General features: G+C 43.6%; 1 protein-coding gene across 1 annotated transcript in view; it reads left to right on the top strand.

Annotated features, from left to right (window-relative positions):
• Window positions 1-24,652, top strand: part of WNK3 (WNK lysine deficient protein kinase 3) — a gene marked incomplete in the record, with an annotated part of 2,462,820 nt that overhangs the window by 1,525,126 nt on the left and 913,042 nt on the right. Inside the window, 1 exon segment of the mRNA XM_044079290.1 lies at window positions 9,259-10,154. Coding sequence (XP_043935225.1) covers window positions 9,259-10,154 — 896 coding nt within the window.

Raw genomic sequence — 24,652 nt, 5'->3', positions numbered from 1 at the left:
TCGAGCATTCCTGTCATACCACACCTTTTTCTGTTGTTGGGCTACTGCCAGGTTCTCTTGGGCCAAGCTCATGAGTTCCCTGAGCCTTGTCCTGAGGTTTAGGACATGTGCCACAGCAGACTCCTAAGATTCACACTCACCTTCCCACTCATCTCGAATTAAATCTAGCGGTCCCCCTCACCATATGCCCATACAGCAACTTAAAGGGTGAAAAACCTGTGGATTCCTAGGGAACCTCTCTCTAAGCAAATAACAGATGGGGCAAATATTTGTATCACTCCCTCTTAAACTGGTCTGCAAATGCCCGTAGCATGGACTTGATTGTAGAGTTTAACCTCTCAACAAGACCATTAGTCTGGGGGATGGTAGGGGGTGGTCTTCCTGTGCTTCACTCCGCAGTACTTCCACAGACAAGCCAGCAGGTCTGACATGAAATTGGTACTTCTGTCAGTCAGTTTTTCTTTTGGGAAACCTACCCTGCTGAAAATCTCTAACAAAGCATTTGCCACCTTTTCTGCCTCAATGGGGGACAGAGCCACTGCCTCAGGGTATCGTGTAGCATAATGCATTACCATTAGGATATACTTTTTCCCTGTGGAACTTGGGGTAGTCAGAGGCCCCACAATATCCATAGCTACCCTCTGAATGGCTCCTCAATTACTGGCAAAGGCATCAAAGGATCTATCACCCTGTCTCCTGCCTTGCCTACCTTTTGGCACTGCTCACAGGTCCTGCAGTACCCTGTTAAATCTCTGGAAATTCCAGGCCAATAGAGGTTCTGCAGAATACATCTCTTTGTACGTTTTATGCCCATATGACTTGCAAAGGGAATATCATGGGCTGTGGCTGGAAGCGCCAGATGTTAGGCTGTAGGCACTACTGACTCTATTAAATACTACAAGTACACCCCACCCCAATGTGGATGAACATAATGACTCCATCAAGGAGGATGAACTTAACAAATACGTAAAAAATAGTTATAATGTTTATAACTTTAGCAAGGTAGATTTGCAAGATGAACATTTTACCCTCCTTTCTAAAGGAATGAAATTCATACCTTTGAAAAAAGGTGATGTAACAAAAACCCTTATAGATGTTAAACCTTTCACGAGAAAAATATATCTTGGCTTATTATTAGCTCAAGATAATAACACACAAAAGGAAATTAAAAAGAAGAGTACCTTTAATCCACCCCTTCACCCCCAGATTAAAAACTTTGAGCGTATCATAGAAGGGGAGATACGAAATGCTGTCTCTAAGGTTAAATATAAAGCCAACATTAATTCTAAAGAAAAATTGCTTTTAGAAGAGCTTAGAGCTGATAGAGACACTAGAGTAATGAAGCCCGATAAAGGGGGAGGTACTGTATTAATGGATACTCTGATTTATGAGGGTAAAATGAATGAAATACTAATGGATACTGATAAGTGCAAAACTATGTCGAGAAATGAAGTCAATATAGATTATACTAGAGTCAACCCTTTCAGATATGCTATTGGAAGGGTTGATAGATGTTAACATCTGTAATTACTTGAGGGTGGAAAAACCCAGGATCCCAACAATTTTCAGGATACTGAAAATCCACAAGAACGAGATGGATCCCCCATTAAAACCCGTCACAGCAGAGGGTTCAAAAACTTTACCTCTGGCAAAATTTGTGGATTCTAAGCTAAAGAAATTATGGTTAAAAAGGAAAAACATCTTGAGAGATTCCTGGGACTTCTTAAGAGAAATAAACCAAGATGTATACAATGAGAATGTTATATTTACTTCTATAGATGTAGTTGATCTCTTTACCATCATACCCCACAGCGAAGGAATTCAGATGCTGGAAGAGATCCTTTATGATAATTCTGAAATTTCTCAGAATGATAGATTGGTTTGCCTCAGTTTAATGGAATTAGCATTAAAATACAATTTCATCTATTTCAAAGGTGAATTTTATCATCAGATCAAATGGGTGGCTATGGGCGCAGGATGTGCACCCATTTATGCCAACCTAGTACTTGCTAAATGGGAGGAAAAATGTTTTAAATTCTATGTATAAAGATTGTTGGAGTATTTACAGGAGGTTTTTGGATGACATTTGCATTTTTTGGATTGATGCTAAAGAAAAAGTGCACGAATTTGTAGGATTTTTAAACAATACTACTACCTTTCTCAAATTCACATATAATGTTTCTGATGAAAAATTACAATACCTTGATATAGAAATATATAAATAAAACCACGGCTTTAGTTCAAAGGTACATAGAAAAAGTACATATTCTAACTAATTTTTGAATTGTGACAGTGCACATCTTTACCATTATAAGAAGAATATAGTCAAGTGGCAGCTTGTGAGAGCTAGTAGAATGACTTCTAATAATGAGGAGTTTCAAAATTAATGTATTTTCCTCAGAAGTCTTTTTAATGCAAGAGCCTACCCAAATGACCTGTTAGATGATGCTATGAAACGGGTGCAGGAGGGGTAGGCAAGACGAATTTAAACCCATTTTGGGTCAGCTGCCTGGGATATCTGCTGAGAAGAAGCATTATCAGAATGATGAGTATAACAAAGCCATGAAGTTAGAGTACAATGCCAGTACTGGTATAATCAGGAACATTATTAGCTCAGAATGGAAAAAGTTCATTAGCCTCACAGATTTAGAAAAAATATCAAAAATGGAGTTCAGGTTTGTGTATAAGAAGAGTCATAATTTGAAAAATGTTTTAGAAAATGATGAGGCTAAACAATTTCAGAAAAAAAATTTGGCACTTATAAATGTGGACGGTGTATACAATGTAATTATATTAGCAATGGTGCAGAAATATTTTTAAATATTAGAAATGTGACTTAACTAGCAATGATTATTTTAACTGTGAATCCAGTAGTCTGGTATATTTAGCCTTGTGTGAAAAATGTCAGTCCTTTTATGTAGGTAAGACAGAACGTAAATTAAAAAGGCGTATATATGAACATTATTATGACATATCAAACAAAAAGGAAACTAATGCCCTTTGTAAACATTCCCTAGTTTGTATGAATGCTAGATTCACATTTTTTGTCTTGGAAGGAATCAAGAAAGAAGCAAGAGGTGGGGACAATGGGAAGAGATTGGCCAAGGCTCTTGCTGCCCCCATAGTGCCTTTTTTAGGCAAGGCTCAAAAGTCAAACCCACCTCCATAAACAGCACAATTAACAAAAAACTGAGGGTTATGCTGCTCAACGCCAGGAGTTTAAATCTCAAAATGCACTCACTCGAAGCACTCCTCAGTGTGGAGAGTGTAGACATCTGTGTAGTAACTGAAACCTGGTTCAAGGCTCCAGAGAGCACCCCAGCACTACCGGGCTACAACTCATACCACACGTTTCGACCACAGAACACGGACCGAAACACAAAAGGAGGGTATGTATCCATATTTCATCAGTGATACCTACACCTCCAGATTAGTGGTGCAGCATGATACCTCTGAGATCATCCATGTGCAACTAACATCGGGCAAATCTGCAATGCAAATTGTGGCCTGCTACATATCACCCTCCATGACCCAGGACCACCACTGCACCTTCTGGAGACACTGGAAAACATGAAGGTCCTACCGAACACCCTGATATTGGGCGATTTCAATTACCCTACCATTCACTAGGAAAACTACTCTAGTACAAATTCCCAGGCCCAGCGCTTCCTGGAATTCATCAACTCAAATGCCCTGGATCAGCTGGTAAACTCCCCTACCAGAGGTGAAAACATATTGGACCTGGTCATCACCTACATGGATGACAGGTGTTCCACACCGGAGGTCAACCCGTCACTGGTTAGATCAGACCATAAACCAATCACTCTGGATGTCCACACCCCACCACCACCCCCAACTAAGGAAACCACAGTAAAAAACTTTTCTAAAGGAAACTTCACCTTACTTAAGACAGAGGTGGTAGGTTTCACAGCCCCCATGCTAAAGGATAACACTGCCCAAGATGCAGAAACCTTTACAAATACACTCTGTGAGCACCTACAAGGATGCATGGATCATGCCATTCCTAGCAAAACCAAGACTCACTCCTCTAAGAGAAGGAAACCAGTTTGGTGGACCCCTGCAACAAACAGGCTGTACAATAGAAGGAGGAAACTAGTTCAGAAAAAAAGCAAATTCCAAGAAGGAAAGACATCCCTGATCAGTATCAGTAAGAAACTAAGGCTCCTCATGAAATCAACCAAGGCTAACTTCGAAAGAAAAATAGCCAAGGATTCAAAAGATAACCACAAAGCCTTCTTTAGCTATGTTAAGACTCTAAGTGGCAACTTGCAGATATGCACTGAACTAGTGCAAAATAGTACAAAATCTATTGAACTTACTGATATTGCCAACATCCTGGCAGATAGATTCAGTGCAAACTTCACCCCCCTCTCACCTCCAAAAGGGCCCACAACAATACCGGAAGAGTGTAGTGTCCCAAAAATCACAGACGCACAGGTGAAAACAGCCCTTTCAAAAGACAAAAACACACCGTCAGTGGGACCAGATGGTGTCCCAGGCTGCGTCTTGCATGAACTAACCCCCCACAACTAAACACAGTGTTCAACCTCAGCGTCTCCACAGGCTACGTGCCCATAGAATGGGCGCACAGCAACGGTTATTTCTCTCCACAAAGGAGGGGCCAAAACTGACCCTGGTAACTATCGCCCCATAAGCCTGACTAGCCTGGTCTGCAAGGCTATTGAGCGCTTCATCATGGAACTCATTAACAAAGACATTGGGAACCTCCAAACACTTGACCCGACCCAGTTCGGCTTTAAGGACAGATCATGCCTACTAAACCAGTTGACTTCTTCGACACAGTCACCAAGGCCATAGACGAGGGAAAGGTGGTTCACACAGCCTACTTTGACCTCACCAAGGCTTTCAACACCATTCCCCACTCTGGTATTACAGAAAAACTCACCAGCCTGAACATAAACCCCTATGTCACAAGATGGGTTGCCAGCTGGCTTACAGACAGAACTCACACGGTAAGAATAGTGGGCTCCAGGTCTGAGACTAAACCAGTCACAAGTGGTGTCCCGCAAGGCACGGTCCTGGGACCCCTACTGTTCGGCATATACTTCTCAGAAATACAGGCAAACACAGGAGGACTATGGCTAACCAAGTTTGATGATGACTGCAAACTGGGAGCCATAATTGCCTCTCCGGCTGACAAGGACATCCTCCCAAAGGGCCTTACTGAGACGGACACCTGGTGTCAAAGTCATGGCCTCAAGCTAAATGTGAAAAAATGCATAGTCATCCCGTTTGGGAAAAACAAAACACCCACGAATTACCACATAGGTGGCCAGCCCCCTTAATACAGAAGAGGTAATAAGAGATCTGGGGACCCAGGTAGATAGTAATCTCTCCTTTGACAATCATATTGCCAAAGTAGTTAGGAAATCCTTCAATGTGGCCCATCAGATTACTAAAGGGTTCGCATCTATAAATAAAGAGGTTATAGTGCCCCTGTACTCGTCCGTCATTAGACCCATAATAGAGTACAATACCCCATTTGGGATGCACCTCGCAAGACACTTCCAACAGCTGAAAAGACCACAAAAGTATCTCACCAAGAGGATTACTGGCCTCAGACATATGTCCTATGCAGCTCGACAGAAAAAACTCTGGCTATACTCGGTGGCATATCACTTAATCAGAAGTGATCTCTGCCTGACTTACAAAGCCATGTCCAACTCAGAATTGATGGACATGCTCCACCTAAAGAATTCCAAGTCACTGCGAGCCACGAGCTAATCCTCGCTACAACAATAAATAGAACACGCTGGAGGGATAGATTCCTGTCACAGAGACTCCCCATGCTTTGGAACAAAATTCCAAATTACATCACTAACACTCTTCAAGAGAAACCTTGACGAGTGTATGGTAACAGAAAATACACCACTGGGATCACTTCATTGGCACTGCTTGACAGAGGGTCAGTTAATTAATCAATGGGGCGGCGAAAGCCGACACACTCTGGCTAGGCTTATAAATGCCCTCGGGCAGATAGCCTAGTACCTACCTATGAATATAGAGAACTTTGGTGGCAAATCACTCTACAGGCTACCACTCCACCAGGATTAAATGAAAGTGTATTCATTGTTCCCCTCTTAAAATTAAGGGCAGCTAAGTTCTGAAAATGTTCATTAATAAACCCATGTTTCAAACTTCATTTGTGGTAAGTGCATTTTGTATATACATATACTTTTGTCTGTGATTTACATTTTGTCCACTTGAGGGTGTCAAATGATTACTTTTTATACTTTATTCATTCACTTGCTGCTGCTGAGTCTGGTATTTTGCATAAAATACATAGGTAGATACTAGGCTATTGGCCCTAGGGCCTATATAACCCTAGCCAAAAAGGTACCCTGGCTTTCGCCACCCAAGAAAATTATTTAGCTGTGCCACTGTCAAGCAGAGCCACAGAAGTGATCCCTGGGGTTGAAGAGTGCTAATGAGGAGCTTTGTTTGATATAGGTAGGTAGTTTGCTCCAGAGTATGGGAAGTCTCTGAGACAGGAATCTATCATTCCAGCATGTTCTGTTTATTGTGGTGACACGGTTTAGGTCTCTAGAGCGTGTAGCTCAGAGGGGCTGGGATTTCTTTAAGTGGAGCATATCCAACAGCTCTGGGTTTGACACAGCTTTGTATGTTAGGCAGAGATTGCCTCTGAGTAGGCGATATGCGAAGGAGTAAAGCTTGAGTTTTTTGAGACGGTCTGAGCAGGGCATCTGTTTGAGTACGTAATCCTCTTTGTGAGGTATTTCTGCGGCCTTTCCAGTTGTTATAGATGTCTTGTGAGGTACATTCCAAAAGGGGCGTTGTAGTCTATAATGGGTCTAATGAGTGATGAGTAGAGGAGAACAATGACTTCTTTTTTCCATTCATTCATTCATTCATACAGCTTTTAAAGTAAAATATTTAAGCATTCAGTTAATCTTTTTTGGAGAAGTGAACTACATTTTTTAGTTAATTTATAACATTGATATTTTAAATGTATTTTAGCATTTTTTAACCTGATTTTAAGAAGCCTTTTAGTCCTTTTAACATGTTTGTGATGAATATTTGAGTTTTATGAGAATGATGTCTTAACAATTTTTCTTTTTGTATTGGTCAGTTTACTTGTCAGGATGGTATATAACCCTGAGTTTGACTGTTAGATCCACATCTGATGAAGTTTTAAAACGAAAACGCTATGTTTTATGTGGCTGCGTTCATGGGTTTTATTCTTTAAAATCGTTTTATGGACTCTGCTGGCTGGTTTTGACTCCTTGGTACATTGGATCTGTTTCTTGGTGTTTGTTGGGTGCCAATTTGCCTCTTTTTTTTTACCTTTTTTCTGAGGATATGCAGCATGTACTAAGAGGCTAAAAAACAACTACTAGAAAGTCATATTTGTGTAAGTGGAAAAGATTTTGTAGTTGGTGCCAGTTGAAAGAGCAAGACTCTCTTCAGGCCTTGCTGTCTCCAATTATTGACTATTTGTGTAAGTTACTGTCCTGTAGCCTTTATTCCTCTGTCAATGTTCACTTGTTGGCCATTTGTGTTTGTCTGCTCTAAGATTCCCCCATTTTCTAACCATCCACATGTTATGTTATTTGAAAGGGGTGCTGCATATCCTTGCACCTAGAAAACAGGTGGCTCCTCTTTGGGATCTTAACCTTGTGCTTGAAACAATGTTTCCATTTGAACCATCTCACCAGGCTAAGTTTACGTTCTTAACATGGAAGGCCATTTTACTTGATGCTCTGACTTCTGCACGCGAGTATCTGAGTTATAAGCTCTTGTGGTGAGTCAACCTTACCTCATTTTTCAGTAGGACATGGCTTCTTGGAGAACTAACTCTTCATTAATGTTTAAAGTGGTCTTGGAGTTTACCCTTAAGACAGAATATTAATCTGTCTTCTTTCCTGAACCCAAGAACAAGGGAATTAAGGATCCTTCACACATTGGATGTCCACAGGCAGCTCAGATACTACCTAGACAAAACTCAAGCCTTCAAGAAAACTAGTTAGCTGTTTGTTACTTATAAAGGTAAGATGAAAGAGCAACCAGTGCCAAAGCAGATTATTTTGAACTGGTTGTATCAATGTACTGCCTTTTGTTATACTCACCATAATAAGCCACTTCCAGGCAGGGTTAGAGCCCATATCACAAGGCATTTGGCTTCGTTGATGGCTTTCTGGAAAGGAGGTGGTGACTGTGGAAGTATTCTAGAGGAAGCAGTTTGGTCCTCTGTACATACATTTCATATCACTGCAAATTGGATTCCTTTTCCAGGTCCAAAACAGGCTCTGTTAGGACCATTCTCCTGGGACTCCGGGATGCTTCATTTATTTTTTCCTCCTCCTTTCTTATTTACTAAGCTATGGGAATTGACCCAAGTAGTTTAGGCTACTGTAACATTTTTGTACATGTTGAACATAGTACAGTTCTGTAAGTAAAAATAGCATAGTGTGGATGTTCTTGTATATCACTGTTGCAGTAGCCAACCCTCCTTTCAGCCTCCTTATTTTAGTTGTTTTCGTTTTATATTGCCAGGTTCTATGTAGGTTACTGTTGGGGCTTGTTTCCTAGCATTATTCTTTTATAGTGCTTGCCTCCCTTTTTGTAGGCAAAAAGCTCTGACTAAATTGGACTTCTGTTCTATTGGTGCTTTTCTCAAGCTCTTGACAGACTGAGTGGAAAGGCCCCTTTATTTGAAAGCTGGCCGCTCACCGAGGATAATGGCAACTGCAAGAGGCATCTATTATTAACGTCTACTGTTATAGTAAGTAATCACTATTAAGTTTATTTGTAAATCAGTGCTATGCAGTCAAATTCTAGTATTAAATGTTGGAAAGAGTAGAAAATGTGAGCATAAATACTTTTCTAAAAGTTAGACTTTTAATTAAAGTTGTTATGTTCATTTCCAAAAATATTCATTGTTGTTCACATCACCTCATGAATGTCTGTTACCTTTCTTAGATTTTACCCATGTTTTGAAATGTTCTCTATTTGTTTTGTATTCTCTATATGAAAGTTTAGATAGCTGTGAAAAAAAAATTCTCCGCAATCCTTCATGAGCTGGTTTTAGTTAGTTTCAACCAAAAAGTATAACTGTAGCATCTGCTTTTGACAATGTATGACTTACACCAGTGTGCTGCAGAGAACATCCAGTACCCATGCCATTGTTGTGTGTGTGTATCTGTATCTGTTTACTGATAGTGATAGTTTTACATTAATATATCCCACTTTATTTAGATACAACAGGAAAGTCGCATGATGTTAGTAAAGTAAGAGAGGAAACGTCCCCAGATGGAGAACAGAACCTAATTGCTTCAACCGCTGATGTAATATTATTTTCCTCAAATGGTACTTCAAGGTCCATGAATTCAGACTGCATTCAGCAGGAAACAATACCTCACTCACAAGTAAATATTCAGCCTTCTGAAAATGACAGAAGCAGTTGTAATACAGCTTCAGACTTTGGTCAGGATTGTGTTGAAGGAAGTGGTTTGACTGCAGAGACTCTTGCTGAAGATGAAAAAGATGTGTTCCTTCCCTGGAAATCGGGCCCTGATCAAACTGAATGCCAGCAAAGTCATATATCAGTACCAACCAGTCTTCCTTCATCTGATATTGCTCCTGCATCTGAAAAGGATTGTTCTAGTTCAGCTCAGAGTTTGCAGCCCATCATTGTTCACCAGCCTGCGGCAGTTGCACCCCCTCCTGAAGTGACAGCTGGCCTTTCAGTTCAGAGCCCACCTACAGAAGCAAGCCTTGCTCAGCCTGTAGTGTTACCTGACTCAGACATTGAAGGTCCTCGGAAAGTGGAATTTGTTGATAATAGGATTAAAACACTAGATGAGAAGTTGAGAAGCTTGCTGTACCAAGAACACACTGGCAGTGGTACACATGGAGAAAGCCAGAGAGATACCCCAAGTACAGAATCACCAAATTCTCTCTCATCTAATGAAAATACTGTTACAGGCACAGCACAGGTATCACTTGGTATTACATTAGAATCAGCATTGATACCTGCTGAGACAAGACCACATACTTCAGATGAGATGATGTATGATGAATCACAAGTAATGGAGTTTAGCAGTGGGTTGGCTTCCCAGGACACACCATTGCCTAAAGACGTGATTGTATCAGTGAGTATTTACATACACTGCATAATTGTTCATTGTTTGTATTTTTCTGAAGAGATGCATTCTCTGCAGTACTGTTTTACAGATTGTACACATCTTGCTAATATTTAGGGGTTCATGAAATTGAAAATTTTTTTTTGTTGAACTTGCTTACCTTTTTCTTTAACATTTAATTTTGATGACAGAACAACTTTTGGCATTTCATGCTGAATGGTCTTTGTGCTACACTGTGTTCTTTTTAGTGTGCATTTGTGAAATAGGAATTCTGCTTCTTGTGGTTGTCACAGCTTTGTGAGTTCACAGCCATACTGTATGGCTTATATAAGAGCAGCATGGTTGCTCAGTGGAAGGATTTCTGCTTCACAGCTCCAGAGTCCAAGATTCAGTCCTGACTTCTGGTTGTTGGGCTATTTATGGATGTTAATGCACAGAGAAGGACGGCTGGTATGCAGTAAATGTGCATATCTAACCCATAACATTTCAAAAAGATCACTACACCAGAAGCTAAGGTCACATAAAAGTACTGAATGCACAGTCTGTGTGTGTGTGTGTGTGTGTGTGTGTGTGTGTGTGTGTGTGTGTGTGTGTGTGTGTGTGTGCGTGTGTATATATATATATATATATATATATATATATATATATATATATATATATATATATATTATATATATATTTCTGTTAAGTGGTATAGACTGTTTGTAGGCTTCTGAGCCCCCAAGCCCTTCTGTGTTGGAGGGAAGCCTTCTAGCTTAGTTTTTTTTTTCTTATAATTAGCCAGTTTTCTAGTTTCAGCACTCAAATCTGTTTCTTTGAACTCAGCACTTGTTCAGAACTCATTGTAAGCACTACATAAGCTGTAAATTACTACAGCACTCAACTTTCCTCACTTATCTAGTGGAAAGCAGTTTTTAGTACTTAATAAATAAGCACTTATCCAGGCAATGCCTAAGGGTCAGCTCCCAGTGATTTCTCCTGTCTACCTGATGAATCTGGGCATCTTGGGGCAATGCAGCAATTGCCTCATGTACACAGACAACCTTCTCCTCCTACCATCCAACACTACAACCTGTGAGAGATGCACTTATATAGCCAAACTGGAAGCAAAGCTCTCTTCACCCAAGACTGGACTAGACAGTCAAGAGGAGAGGGTAAACACTTGCACCACACCACACTCATCACTTAGTCCCTCAAAACCCACACCACCAAAACACGCACATAGAAACACAAAACACACACCTAAATTCACGGAGGCTCTCAATAAAAACCTGGCCAAGCATCAGGGACATCCAAAGCATAAACTCAAGCAAACTCCACCCCCCAACACAACCCAAATGACACATAGCCCACCAACTCAGTGTGCCACTCAACCAAAGCCCATAAGGCATAACAACGTACCCAACACTCTAGTCATAGGTGACTCTATAGTCAGGCACAGTGATGTTCCACTCACTAGACTAAACAAGGAGAAAGTTACTGTCAGCTGCCTGTCAGGTGCTAGGAACCGCCACATAATGCATGCACTCAGGTCAGTCCACAATAAGTACAAATATGACACTGTCATTGTCCATGTTGGTGTGAATGACCGAGGCATCTCCCTGGACTACATGAAAAGAGACATGGAGGAGCTGTCCGATCTTGTATCCCAGGCAGGTATGACCCTAACCCTGAGTAGCATCCTGCCATCACCCAGAATGATACCACAGTACAAGGACAAAATGATTGACTTCAACAATTGGCTAGGCTTCTGGTGTCATTCTAAGGGGATCCAGTATTTGTCTGCCTGGGACGACATGATCGACAGTCCATGATGCTTTGCCAGAGATGGCCTGCACCTGTCGCCCTTAGGATTCCGGATACTGGCTAAGACTCTTGCCACCCCTATAGTGCCTTTTTTAGGCAAGGTTCAAATGACAAATTCACCACCGTAACAGGTACAAGCAAGCAAAATCTGAGGGTAATGCTACTCAATGCTAGAAGTCTAAACCTCAAAATGCACTCACTTGAGGCACTCCTTAAAATGGAGAACATTGACATCTGTGCAGTGACCGAGACCTGGTTCAAAGCTCCAGAGAGCACCCCTGCATTACCAGGCTTCAATTCATACCACACATTTCGGCCACCTAACCCAGAAAGAAGCACTAAAGGCGGAGGCGTGTCCATATTCATTAAGGATATCCACACTTCCAGGCTAGTTGCACAGCATAATGCATCTGAGATTATCCAAGTGCAACTAACTCTGGGCAAGACCGCAGTCCAAATTGTAGCTTGCTACAGACCCCCCACCATGCCCCAGGATTCACACTCCTCATTTCTTAATACACTGGAAAGTATTAGGGTACAACCCAACACCCTAATAATGGGCTATTTCAACTACCCCACCATTAACTGGGAAAACTACTCATGTACCAACTCTTTTGCTCAACGTTTTCTAGAATTCATAAATTCCAACGCCTTGGATCAACTTATCCACACCCCCACCAGGGGCAGCAATATCCTAGAACTGGTCATCACCAACATGGTCAGAGGTCAATTCCTCGTTGGTCAGATCCGACCACAAGCTAATCAGCCTAGACATCCACATCCCACCCCCAGCCCCAATTAGGGAAACCATCGTAAAAAACTTCTCAAAAGCCAACTTCACACTTCTTAAGACAGAAGTGGCAAACTTCATGACACCCATGCAGACGGACAATAGAGGTATGACTGCCGAATCCTACACAAATGCACTTTATAAGCACTTATACGAGTGCATGGATCATGCTATCCCTAATAGAACCAAGATGTTATCCTCCAAAAAAAGGAAGCCAGTCTGGTGGTCCTCTGCCATAAACAAACTCTACAACAGAAGAAAGAAACTGTTGCAAAAAAGAGTAAAATCCCATGACTGGAGGAACTCCCTGGTCAACCTCAGTAAGAAGCTGAGATCCCTCATAAAATCCTCCAAAGCTAGTTACGAAAATAAAATTGCCACTGACTCTAAAGACAACCACAAAGCATTCTATAGCTATGTCAAGAATCTAAATGGGAACACTCAGATCTGCTCTGAGTTACAGCATAATAGCACTAAATATACAGAACCAACTGATATTGCCAACAACCTAGCAGATAGGTTCACTGCTAACTTTACCCCCCCCCCCTCTCACCCCCTAGAGGGCCCATCTCTATACCGGAAGAATGCAAAGTTCCTATAATCACGGCTGCACAGGTAAAAAACACACTCTCCAAAGCCAAGAACACAGCATCCATGGGACCTGACAATATCCCAGGCTGCGTTCTACACGAACTACAGAATGAACTGGCACCCTACCTAAGTACCATGTTCAGTCATAGCCTCACCTCAGGCTTTGTACCCACTGAATGGCGCACCATGACAGTTATCCCACTCCACAAAGGGGGAGCCACGATGGACCCCAGGAACTACCACCCCATTAGCCTGACGAGCCTGGTCTGCAAGGCCATGGAACGTATCATCATGGAACTCCTAAACAAAGACATTGGTAATCTCCAAACTATGGACCCTACTCAGTTTGAATTTGTAAAAGGCAGATCATGTCTCCTAAACCTGATTGGCTTTGGTAGTCACCAAAGCCATAGATGATGGTAAAATGGTTCACACAGCTTATCTAGATCTCGCCAAGGCTTTCGACACCATCCCCCACTCTGGAATTATAGATAAGCTCACTAAACTAGGTATAAATCCCTATGTCACAAGATGGGTTGCCAGCTGGCTCACGGACAGAACCCACACTGTGAAAGTAGTGGATTCCAAATCCGACATCAGACCAGTGACAAGTGGAGTACCACAGGGTTCAGTCCTGGGTCCTCTCCTGTTTGGTATCTACTTCTCTGAAGTGCAAGCCAACACAGAAGGTCTTTGGCTAACAAAGTTTGCAGATGACTGCAAACTAGGAGCCATAATCGAAACTCCTAACGATGTGGACAAACTACAAAAGGGCCTCACTGAGACAGATACCTGGTGTCAAAGCCATGGCCTGAAGCTCAATGTCAAAAAGTGTATTGTCATCCCCTTTGGTAAAAACTCTGTACCCATGAACTACCACATAGCTGGTAGTCTACTTAATGCCGAAAATGTGATGAGACCTTGGGACACAGGTGGACAGTAGTCTCTCCTTTGATAATCACATCGCCACAGTGGTCAGGAAATCCTTCTACGTGGCTCATCTCATCACAAAAGGATTCTCATCCAGAAAAAAAGAGGTCATTGTTCCCCTCTACTCATCACTCATTAGACCCATTAATAGAGTACAACGCCGCTTTTGGTATGTACCTCACAAGACATCTACAACAACTGGAAAGACCACAGAAATACCTCACAAAGAGGATTACTGGCCTCAAACAGATGCCTTATGCCGACCGTCTCAAAAAACTACAGCTTTACTCCATCGCATATCGCCTACTCAGGGGCGATCTCTGCCTAACGTACAAAGCTATGTCAAACCCAGAGCTGTTGGACATGCTCCACTTAAAGAAATCCCAATCCCTCCGAGCTACACGCTCTAGGGACCTTACCCTTGTCACCACAATAAACCGAACATGCTGGAGGGATAGATTCCTGTCTCAGAGACTTCCCATACTCTGGAACAGACTACCTATCTATGTCAAACTGAGCTCCTCATTAGCACTCTTCAAGAAAAATCTTGATGATTGGATGGCAAATGGGAAATTCACCCCAGGGATCACTTCTGTGGCTCTGCTCGACAGGGGCATAGGAAAATAATTTTCTTGGGTGGCGAAAGCCAGGGTACATTTTTTGGCTAGGCTTGTATGGGCCCTAGGGCCGATAGCCTAGTACCTACCTATGAACCTATATATAGATACATCTAGATATATAGATATATATCTGATGATGTCAATCTTCTCCCAGTCCTTGACAGTGGGATTCAGCCATATCTTCCAGCTCGCGCTCTCCAAACTCGAGCCAGGCACTACCCCCATAATCCTTCTCACAGAGATTACCTCAGATCTCGTTTACCACTTCCCAGACCAGGCACGTTAGCTTCCTTCTCTCAAGCCCTGGCTATAACAGTGAGTAATTCTTTAATATTTCTTTTCCTTTTAATTTTTTCATTATTCCTTATAAAGAATTTACTGTCTAGTTTCTTTCACTCTATCTACCCGCTCCTCTTAATTTCATTCTGCTTCCTTTCCTACCATGGGTAGAATTTCTATTTTTTCTTTAGTTTAAAAAAAAAAATCCTTTGATTCTTTCATCTCTCTATTTCCTTTGTCAAGGGACTGTTGCGACAGGTGTTCCTGCTTTACAGTGGCTGCTCAAAAGCAACCTTCTCCTGCTAAGTCTAATAAAGGCACCTCAGGTTTCAAAAGGTGCCAAAAATGTGATGGCAAGATGCCTAATTCTGAGAATCATTCTTTGTGTCTACTGTCTGGGGAAAATCCTTTTACAGAAGGACTGCTCAATCTGTCACAGGTTCTCTGCATGAACCCTGACTGAAAGAAAGAACAAATTAATATAAAAAGGACTTCTTAAAACTTAATTTGAAGAGGCCTTTTCTGAGCCTAGACTTGAAACTAGCACTTCCTCATCATCTTCCTCTGTTTTGAGGAAAAGGCCTTCTTCAGTTCCAAGGTCTTTGGAACCGACTAAGAAAGTGCCTAAATCATCCTCAGTACCAAAGAGTTCCTTGGCACTGGAGAATTTATCTGCTTCAAGATCAAGCTCCTCTCCGAACCAAAAACAACTTCTGCACCAACAGATTCCTCGGTGCCGAAGCTATTAGAGTTAAGAACTAAATACTCTCATTCCATTAACCTATTCAAAGTGCCACCCAACCCGTTTATAAAAGCGAGAACCCCTAGACCTCCCTCCTCCTCATCTTTATTTGATCTACTAAGAGTCTTTCTGAGACCAATATATTGAGACTGGTGGATCAGCTCCTGACGGCTAGGGGGTTGCCCTCAGTTTCTAGCCACGCTGACCTTGGAACTAGTCTAGCTGTAACTCCTCTGTATCCTCCTCCTCCAACTCCTATCAAGACCTTGGAGCCCTCTGTTCCGACTCCTCTGGCGTCGACTGCTTCGGTTCTGGTAGCATCCTTATCTCTGGTTCTGAGAGATGTCCTTCAAGAATGCAACTGCAGTCATAACATATGGGTTGTCCTGCCTCAGGCAGCCCTCGGTCGGCCGGATTCCAAAGTCTGGGTCCAACGTCGGCTGATGTTGCATTTCTCTCCGACGTCAGAGCGGCTGGAGTAGATAAGCATCAGCCAACGCCATTTTCTTCAGTCTTTCTTGCCGCGCGGTGCCCGAAGCAGAAGCAGTTCGCAAGTGCCGGTCGGTCAGCTCCTGTATTCTTCGAATCCGAAGTCATCAAAAAAGCTAAGTACCCCGTTGGGGACCTTTTCTTGCCTCAGCCGATGTCAGAAATTACTGTAAAAGTTAACAATTGTCTGTCTTGTGGTAAACAAATACCTCATAAGGATTTCCACTCTTACTGTCTCCCTTGCCTTGGCCCAGACCACGACGTCTCGGCCTGTGTCGCCTGTGCTCGCTTCAATAAGCGCACTCTCAGGCGCCGGGCAGAGTTCGCTGAAGACTTTTTCGGCGATAAATTTGCTTATACAATGCCGTCGGAACTTCCGACATCGCAGACTCCTAAGAAACTAAAAGACCGGGACCGACATCCTCGGCCCGCGTCTTCCACCGTCTCCACGCCAAAACCTACCGCAGTGCTCCGGTTCCCCCTGAGACAGTTATTTCACCGCTCCGAACCGAAGACACCGCATTACCGATACCTCCGACACTGGAGGCCACACCGACGCCAGTTATAGATTTTCCTCCGGATACTGAAACCGAGGAAATGCCCGAGACCATTGCTGTAGATAAGGTCACTCCTGCACGTGGAGCTGCTAGGCCTCCTATGGCCATGTCTATTAAGGCCTACACACGTGCTAAGGCAGCCAGCAAGACCAAGCACCTTATTGCTAAAGCCTTACCTCAGCCTACTCCTGAAACACAAATCATGACTATGGCCACAGACTTAATTTCCATGATTAGAGGTTCACAGGCCCATCCTGAGAGAGGATCCCAGCCTCCTTCTGATAAGAGGCCCCGGGTTGAACCCTCTGACCCTATCCATTCAGATGAAGATTCTGAGGACTCTGTTCACTCTGATGGCCAGGAAGAGCTCTTCCAGACCTATGAGGACTCGGATGCAGAGGATTCCATCCCCTCGGCCTCCCCTCCTGAGGATATTTCCTTTGGGGAAGTTCTGCATACCATGAGGGAACATTTTAAGTGGCAAGGCCAGGAATATTCTGATTCCAGAAAGCGCCTTCGAACCTTCCTTAAAAAGCCCCAACACAGGCCCCTGGCTATACCTCCTGTGCTTGATGTTTTGGATGACCTATACTCTGACTCCACTGTTACCCCGGATACTCTTCCTCCTACTCCAGCCAAGCCAGACAGATATTATAGGGTCCCAGAAACACATTCTCATTTCTTTAGGGCCCATGCTGTTGATTTAGAAACTATTTCTCAGGGACCTAAAGGGGTTTCAGCATCCACCTCCAAAAATCCTTTGCCTTCCAACAGGGGAAGCTAGGTCATTAGAGAGATGGGAGAAAAAGGTCTACACCTCCACTACTTTATCTATGAGAGCTCTGAATTGCCTCTTTCATATGTTTCAATATCAGGATTTCCTGTTAGATGATTTACAGAAAACATTGGCCTTTCCTGAACCTTTAGACAGGAAGTCTTTGCAGGAAGCTGTACATAATTCTCAGCAAGTCAGCAATCACTTTCTGCAGTGTGGATATGATACATTGGAAGCTTCATGTAGGGCAGCTATGACAGGGGCGGTCATTCGTAGACATGCATGGTTAAAAGAACAACCTCTACCAGATCATGTTAAGGCAAAACTTCTTGATGCACCCTTGGAAAAGAACAAGCTTTTTGGTGCTAATGCTAAAGATGTGTTAAAGTCCATCAAGGAAAAAGCAAAATCAGTTCAGACGGTCAAAGATTTCCTCCAGGTTCAGCCACCCAGATTCAGCAGGAATTGGCCTTCTAAAAACTGGTCCTTTCCTAATCCTGAAAGATTTCAAAGGGGTAAAAACAGGCGTGGCCGAGGAAGAGGACAATACAGAGGATCTTACAGGGGACGACAATGGCAACCAACAAACCAAAGAAGTGACACAGGGGTCTCCCCTGCCCCACAGGGACAATCTCAATGACTTTCCTCTACTTCCGCTCACCAAGGAGCAAATAGAAGCTCCCTTGGGCGGAAAATTATCTCTGTTTTCAGACAATTGGCACAGATTGACAAAGGACAAATGGATTTTGGACATTGTAGACCAAGGTTACAGGTTCCACTTTCATACCTTACCAAGAAAACAAGGCATGCCAAAAATACCACAAAACCAGAGGGCAGAGGCTATCAAGCAAATTTCTCTGCTTGCTCAGATCAAAGCAATAGAAAGAGTTCCACAACAAGAACAAGGCCAGGGGTTTTACTCAAGACTGTTCCTTGTTCCAAGAAAAGAAACTCAATGGAGACCAATACTGGATTTGTCCACATTAAACACTTTTCTCATAGTACCAAAGTTCAAAATGCTGACTCTACAGCAACTCCTTCCCATGCTGGGCAAGGGGTCTTGGTTGATTACTCTGGACCTCAAGGAGGCATACCTGCATGTCCCTATCAGACACAGCTGCAGAAGATACTTCAGATTTCTTGCAGGGCCAGAGCATTATCAATTCTCAGCATTGCCATTTGGCTTATCTACTGCGCCCAGAGTATTCAAAAAATGCCTGGCTTCAGTAATTGCTCATTGCAGGCTCCAGGGGATCCAAATTTACCCGTACCTGGATGACTGCCTCATACAAGCGGACGACAAATTGATTTTGACAAAAAACTTGAACTATGTCATACAATTGCTACAGGCTCTGGGATACACAGTCAACTTCCAAAAGTCAAGACTTCAACCATCCCAGCAAATAACCTTCTTAGGAGCCAATCTAGACACAGCCTCTCAAATGGCTTACCTGACAGAAGACAAACAAGAGAAGTTAACTCATTATTTCAAAGGTTTGGCAAAACTCACCCAGATGACTGCAAGGGGATTCCTACAGGCCCTGGGTTACATGGCATCCTGCATTCTCCTGGTTCCATTGGCAAGACTACACATGAGAAAGCTTCAATGGTACCTGAAAAGCCTATGGTCAGCACAGCAACAACCTAGAGACAACTATACCGCTCATTCCATGCCTACAAAAGGAATTCCTATGGTGGGCCTCGGTAAGCCAGGCAAACACAGGTATGTAATTTAAAAAACCTCAGATAACATAGACCATGACCACAGACGCCTCAGACCTTGGATGGGGGGCGCACATGGAGGGCAGATGTATACAAGGACAATGGTCTCCAAAGGAAACACATCTGCATATAAATCAAAAGGAAATGCTGGCAGTAATGCATGCCATCGAGGCCTTTCGACAACAACTTCAGCAAGGACATCTACTGATACGGACAGACAACACCACTGTGATGTGGTACATAAACAAGCAAGGGGGCACCCATTCCTACCCCTATGCAGACTGACAATGAAACTTTGGGAAAAATCACTGAGCCTAAACATACAGTTGCAATCCCAGTTTGTTCCAGGCAAAGACAATGTGCTGGCGGACAGCCTAAGCAGGAATTTCATAGATCCACACGAGTGGAGGTTACATCCGAAAATCTTCACACAACTCACCTCGACATGGGGCAGGCCAGAAGTAGACCTATTTGCCTCCCACCTCAACCATCATCTACAAAAATTCTGTTCAAGGACATATCATCCACAAGCTTGGAAAATAGATGCTCTTTCATTCAACTGGAACTTCCTAAAAATCTATGCATTCCCACCTCTGCCACTGATGACCACAGTATTACTAAAGATCAAAGCAGAGGCCCAAGGGGATCCTAATAGCTCCAGACTGGCCAAGACAACACTGGTATCCACTACTACGGAGCATATGTCACAACAAAAAGTGGGCCCTTCCCCAATGGCCCCTACTATTGACTCAACACAACTTCAAAACAGTGCATCCCAACCTTCAGACGCTGCAGCTAACAGCCTGGGAGATCCCATGAATAACCTCAATCTATCTCTCTCCAAGGAAGTTCAGTGGATATTAACAGAAGTTCGAAGACCATCCACCAGAAAGGTTTACTTAGCAAAATGGAAAAGATTCAGCATTTGGAATACCAGCAAGGGACATGATGCATCATTATTGAACATCCCACTCATCCTGGAATATTTGGCAGATATGCTACAGAAATGGACTCTCATATTCTTCCATAAAGATACATGCTTCAGCTATTTCAGCTAGATATAACACTGATCCGCCTCTGTTTTCACATCCTTTGTTAAGGCAATTCCTCAGGGGAATCAAGAACATTAAGCCACCAAGAAAGGCTCCAGTGCCAGCTTGGGACCTCAACTTTGTCCTAGAAAAACTGACTCTACCTCCCTTTGAGCCAGCAGCTTCAGTGGACTTACAATTTCTCTCATGGAAGACAGCTTTCCTGTTGGCAATTACCTCAGCAAGAAGGGTTTCGGAACTACAGGCCCTAATGGTAATACCACCGTTCATAATCTTTCACAGAGACAGGGTCTCCTTAAGAACCAACCCTACTTTTATGCCAAAGGTGGTATCTAGGGTTTCTTTAAATCAAGCTATTCACCTGCCTACTTTCTTCCCTAATCCTGAGAGCAAAGGGGAAAGACTGTTGCATACCTTGGACATTCACAGACAACTTCGCTACTACCTGGACAGAACCAAGACCAGTAGGAAGTCTGATCAGCTTTTTGTAGCTTCGCCCTGGAGTACAAGGAAAAGCAATTTCCAAACAGACTATTTCAAAATGGATTGGACATTGCATCAGATTTTGTTATTCCTTCCATGGGAAGAATGTTCCAGCCAATGTCAGACCACACTCCACCAGAGCTACAGCCACCTCTACAGCATTCTTAAGAGGGGTGCCTACAAAAGACATTCTAGAAGCTGCTACATGGAGCTCCGTGCATACATTCTCCAAACACTACAATCTCCCTTTATACTCCAGATCCAGAGCAGGCTTTGCTTCGGCAGTCCTGCAGGGTTTGATTGCCACACCATCTCTTTCCTAGAGCATTCCTCCTCCCCCAGCTAAGCTATGGTATTCAACCCATATGTTATGACTGCAGTTGCATTCTTGAAGGACATAGTACAGTTTTGTACCTACCATAAATGTAGATGTCCGATAGATATGCAACTCTAGTCGGATTTTCCCTCCCTCCATACCCGTCTATGCCTTGGGTCCACTCCTATCCCTGTTTCTCTTAGCTGGGGATATCTGTTATGGTGTATCTGTTTATTGCATACTTATTTGTCTGGAATCCTGTTTTTGTCTTCCAATTTGATTACAGCCTTCCTTGGAGGGCACCTGGCATCTGGGGCAAGAAACACTGAAGAAAATGGCGTCGGCTGATGCTTATATACTCCAGCCGCTCTGACGTCGGAGAGAAATGCGACATCAGCCGACGTCGGACCCAGACTTTGGAATCCGGCCGACCGAGGGCTGCCTGAGGCAGGACAACCCATATGTTATGACTGCAGTTGCATATCTATCGGACATCTACATTTATCGTAGGTACAAAACTGTACTTTGTCTTTAGTTCATCTGAGCCTTTGGCACCGGAGGTCCCGCGGGGTTGTGATTCTCTAGTCAGGTCCAAGGGGCTTGGATCAAGTTCTTTTCACTCGGAACCATCCATGTCCCTTGGCACCTCGGCCTTTGTAGGATCGACCCAGGATTCTGTTCCAGAGGCTGCCTCCTCGGAGCAGGGTATGACCCCGGTTCCGAAGGAATCCTGTTTGGTTCCAGGCTCCCATCCCACTATGGGGGGGGGGGGGGCAGCCTTTAGGATAATGGAGATTGCATTATCTATTGGGGACTCTCAGTCTTTGCCATCCCTGTTGGGACAGATTTCTACCTCCTCTAGACCTGAGCTACCATCAGTCTCAACCCCAGGTCAGAGGGCACAAAAGTGCTAGGTCACTCCCACTTTAGTGGTCTTCTCCTCAGGCACTTCCCTGGATCATCCCCCAAGGAAGTCCCTGCAAAGAAGAAGTGCAGATGTGAGAAAGATGGTAAGACCCCATCTGCCATAGGCATACATTTCTCTACTCCTCAGAGGCCTTATTCTGGGAACCAGAGAAGTGCCTGGCTCGAGAGTTTGGGGAGAGCGAGATGGGAAGATATGGCTGAGTCGGTTCCGAGGTTTGGAACCAAACCCCACTTTCAAGGATTGGTGAAGATCGACAACACAGATGGAACATTATGGTAAGACACACTTAGGTTCATAGGTAGGTACTAGGCTATCGACCGTGGGACCTATATAAGCCTAGCCAAAAAAGTTACCTGGCTTTTACCACACAAGAAAGTTATTTTCCTGCGCCCCTGTCTAACAGAGCCACAGAAGTGATCCCCGAGGTGAATTTCCTATTTTCCATCCAGTCGTCAAGATTTTTCTTAGAGGGCTAATGAGATTTGCTTGACATGAATGGGTAGTCTGTTCCAGAGCATGGGAAGTCTCTGGGACAGGAATCTATCCCTCCAGCATGTTCCATTTTATTGTGGTGGCAAGGTTTAGGTCCCTGGAGCGTATGTCTCGGAGGGATTGGGGTTTTCTTTAAGTGTAGCATGTCCAACAGATCTGGGTTTGACATGACTTTGTAAGTTAGGCAGAGGTCACCTTTGAGTAGGTGATAAGCGACTGAGTAGAGCTGGAGTGTTTTGAGACTGTCTGCGTATGGCATCTGTTTGAGGCTGGTAATCTTCTTAATGAGGTATTTCTCTGGCCTTTCTAGTTGTTGTAGATGTCATGTGAGGTACATGCCAGATGGGGCATTGTACTCTATAATGGGTCTGATGAGGGATGAGTAGAGAGAAACATTGACCTCTCTTTTTCTGGAGGTGAACCCCTTTGTGATGAGGTGTGCCACATAGAAGGATTTCCTGACAACTGTGATGATGTCATTATCAAAGGAGAGACTACAGTCCACCTGTCTGCCAAGGTCTCTTATCACACTTTTGCTGTTTAGTAGGCTACCGCCTATGTGGTAGTTCATGGGTACAGCAGTTTTCCCAAAGGGGATGACAGTGCACTTCTTGGGATTGAGCTTGAGGCCATGACTTTGACACCAAGCATCAATCTCAGTGAGGCCCCTTTGTAGAATATCCACATCATTAGGTGATTCTGTTATGGCACCTAGTTTACAGCCTTCTGCGAACTTCATTAGCCAAAGACCTGCTGTATTAGCCTGGACTTCTGAGAAGTAGATGCCAAACAGGAGGGGACCCAGGACTGAGCCCTGTGGTACTCCACTTCTCACTGGTCTGAAGTTAGATTTGGAGTCTGCTACTTTCACTGTGTGGGTTCTGTCAGTGACCCAGTTGGCCACCCATCTTGTGACATAGGAATTTATGCCCAGTCTAGTGAGTTTATCTGTAATTCCAGAGTGGAGGATGGTGTTGAAAGCGTTGGCGAGGTCAAGATAGGCTGTGTGCACCACCTTACCTTCGTCCACGGCTCTGATGACTGCTTCAAAGAAGTCAGTCAGGTTTAGGAGACGTGACCTACCTTTTACAAACCCAAACTGAGTGGGGTCCAGAGTTTGGAGGTTACCTATGTCCTTGTTTATAAGCTCCAAGATGATACGTTGCATGGCCTTGCAGACCAGGCTAGTCAGTCTAATGGGGCAGTATTTCCCAGGGTCCGTGATGGTGTCCACTTTGTGGAGTGGGATAACCGTCACTGTGGGCCATTCACTAGGCACAAAGCCTGAAGTGAGGCTATGATTGAACATGGTACTTAGATGGGTGCCAGTTCGTTCTGTAGTTCATGCAGATCACAGCCTGGGATGTTGTCAGGTCTCATGGATGCTTTGTTCTTGGCTTTGGAGAGTGTGGTTTTTACTTGTTTAGCCATGATTACAGGGGCTTTGCATTCTTCCGGTATAGTGATGAGCCCTATGGGGGGTGAGGGGGGTGAAGTTTGCACTGAGCCTATTTGCCAGGATGTTGGCAATCGCAGTTGGTTCTGTATATCTAGTGCCATTGTGCTGTAGCTCAGAGCAGATCTGTGTGTCGCCATTGAGTTTCTTGACATAGCTGTAGAATGCTTTGTGGTTGTCTTTAGAATCGGTGGCGATTTTATTTTCGTAACTAGCTTTGGAGGATTTTTTTGAGGGATCTCAGCTTCTTACTGAGGCTGACCAGGGAGTTCCTGCAGTCAGGGGATTTTACTCTCTTTGCAACAGCTTCTTCCATCTGTTGTAGAGTTTGTTTATGGCACAGGACCACCAGATTGGGTTCCTTTTTTTTGGAGGATAGCATCTTGGTTTTGTTGGGTTGGCACGATCCATGCACTCGTGTATGTGCTTATGCAGTGCATTTGTATAGGATTCAGCAGTCGTACCTCTATTTTCTGTCT

Source organism: Protopterus annectens, chromosome 8.part0, assembly GCF_019279795.1.
Source record: "Protopterus annectens isolate FY-2018-M chromosome 8.part0, PAN1.0, whole genome shotgun sequence".
NCBI lineage: Eukaryota > Metazoa > Chordata > Ceratodontiformes > Protopteridae > Protopterus > Protopterus annectens.
The sequence above is the reverse complement of the archived record's forward strand: the minus strand, read 5'-3'. Positions and strand labels throughout refer to the sequence as shown.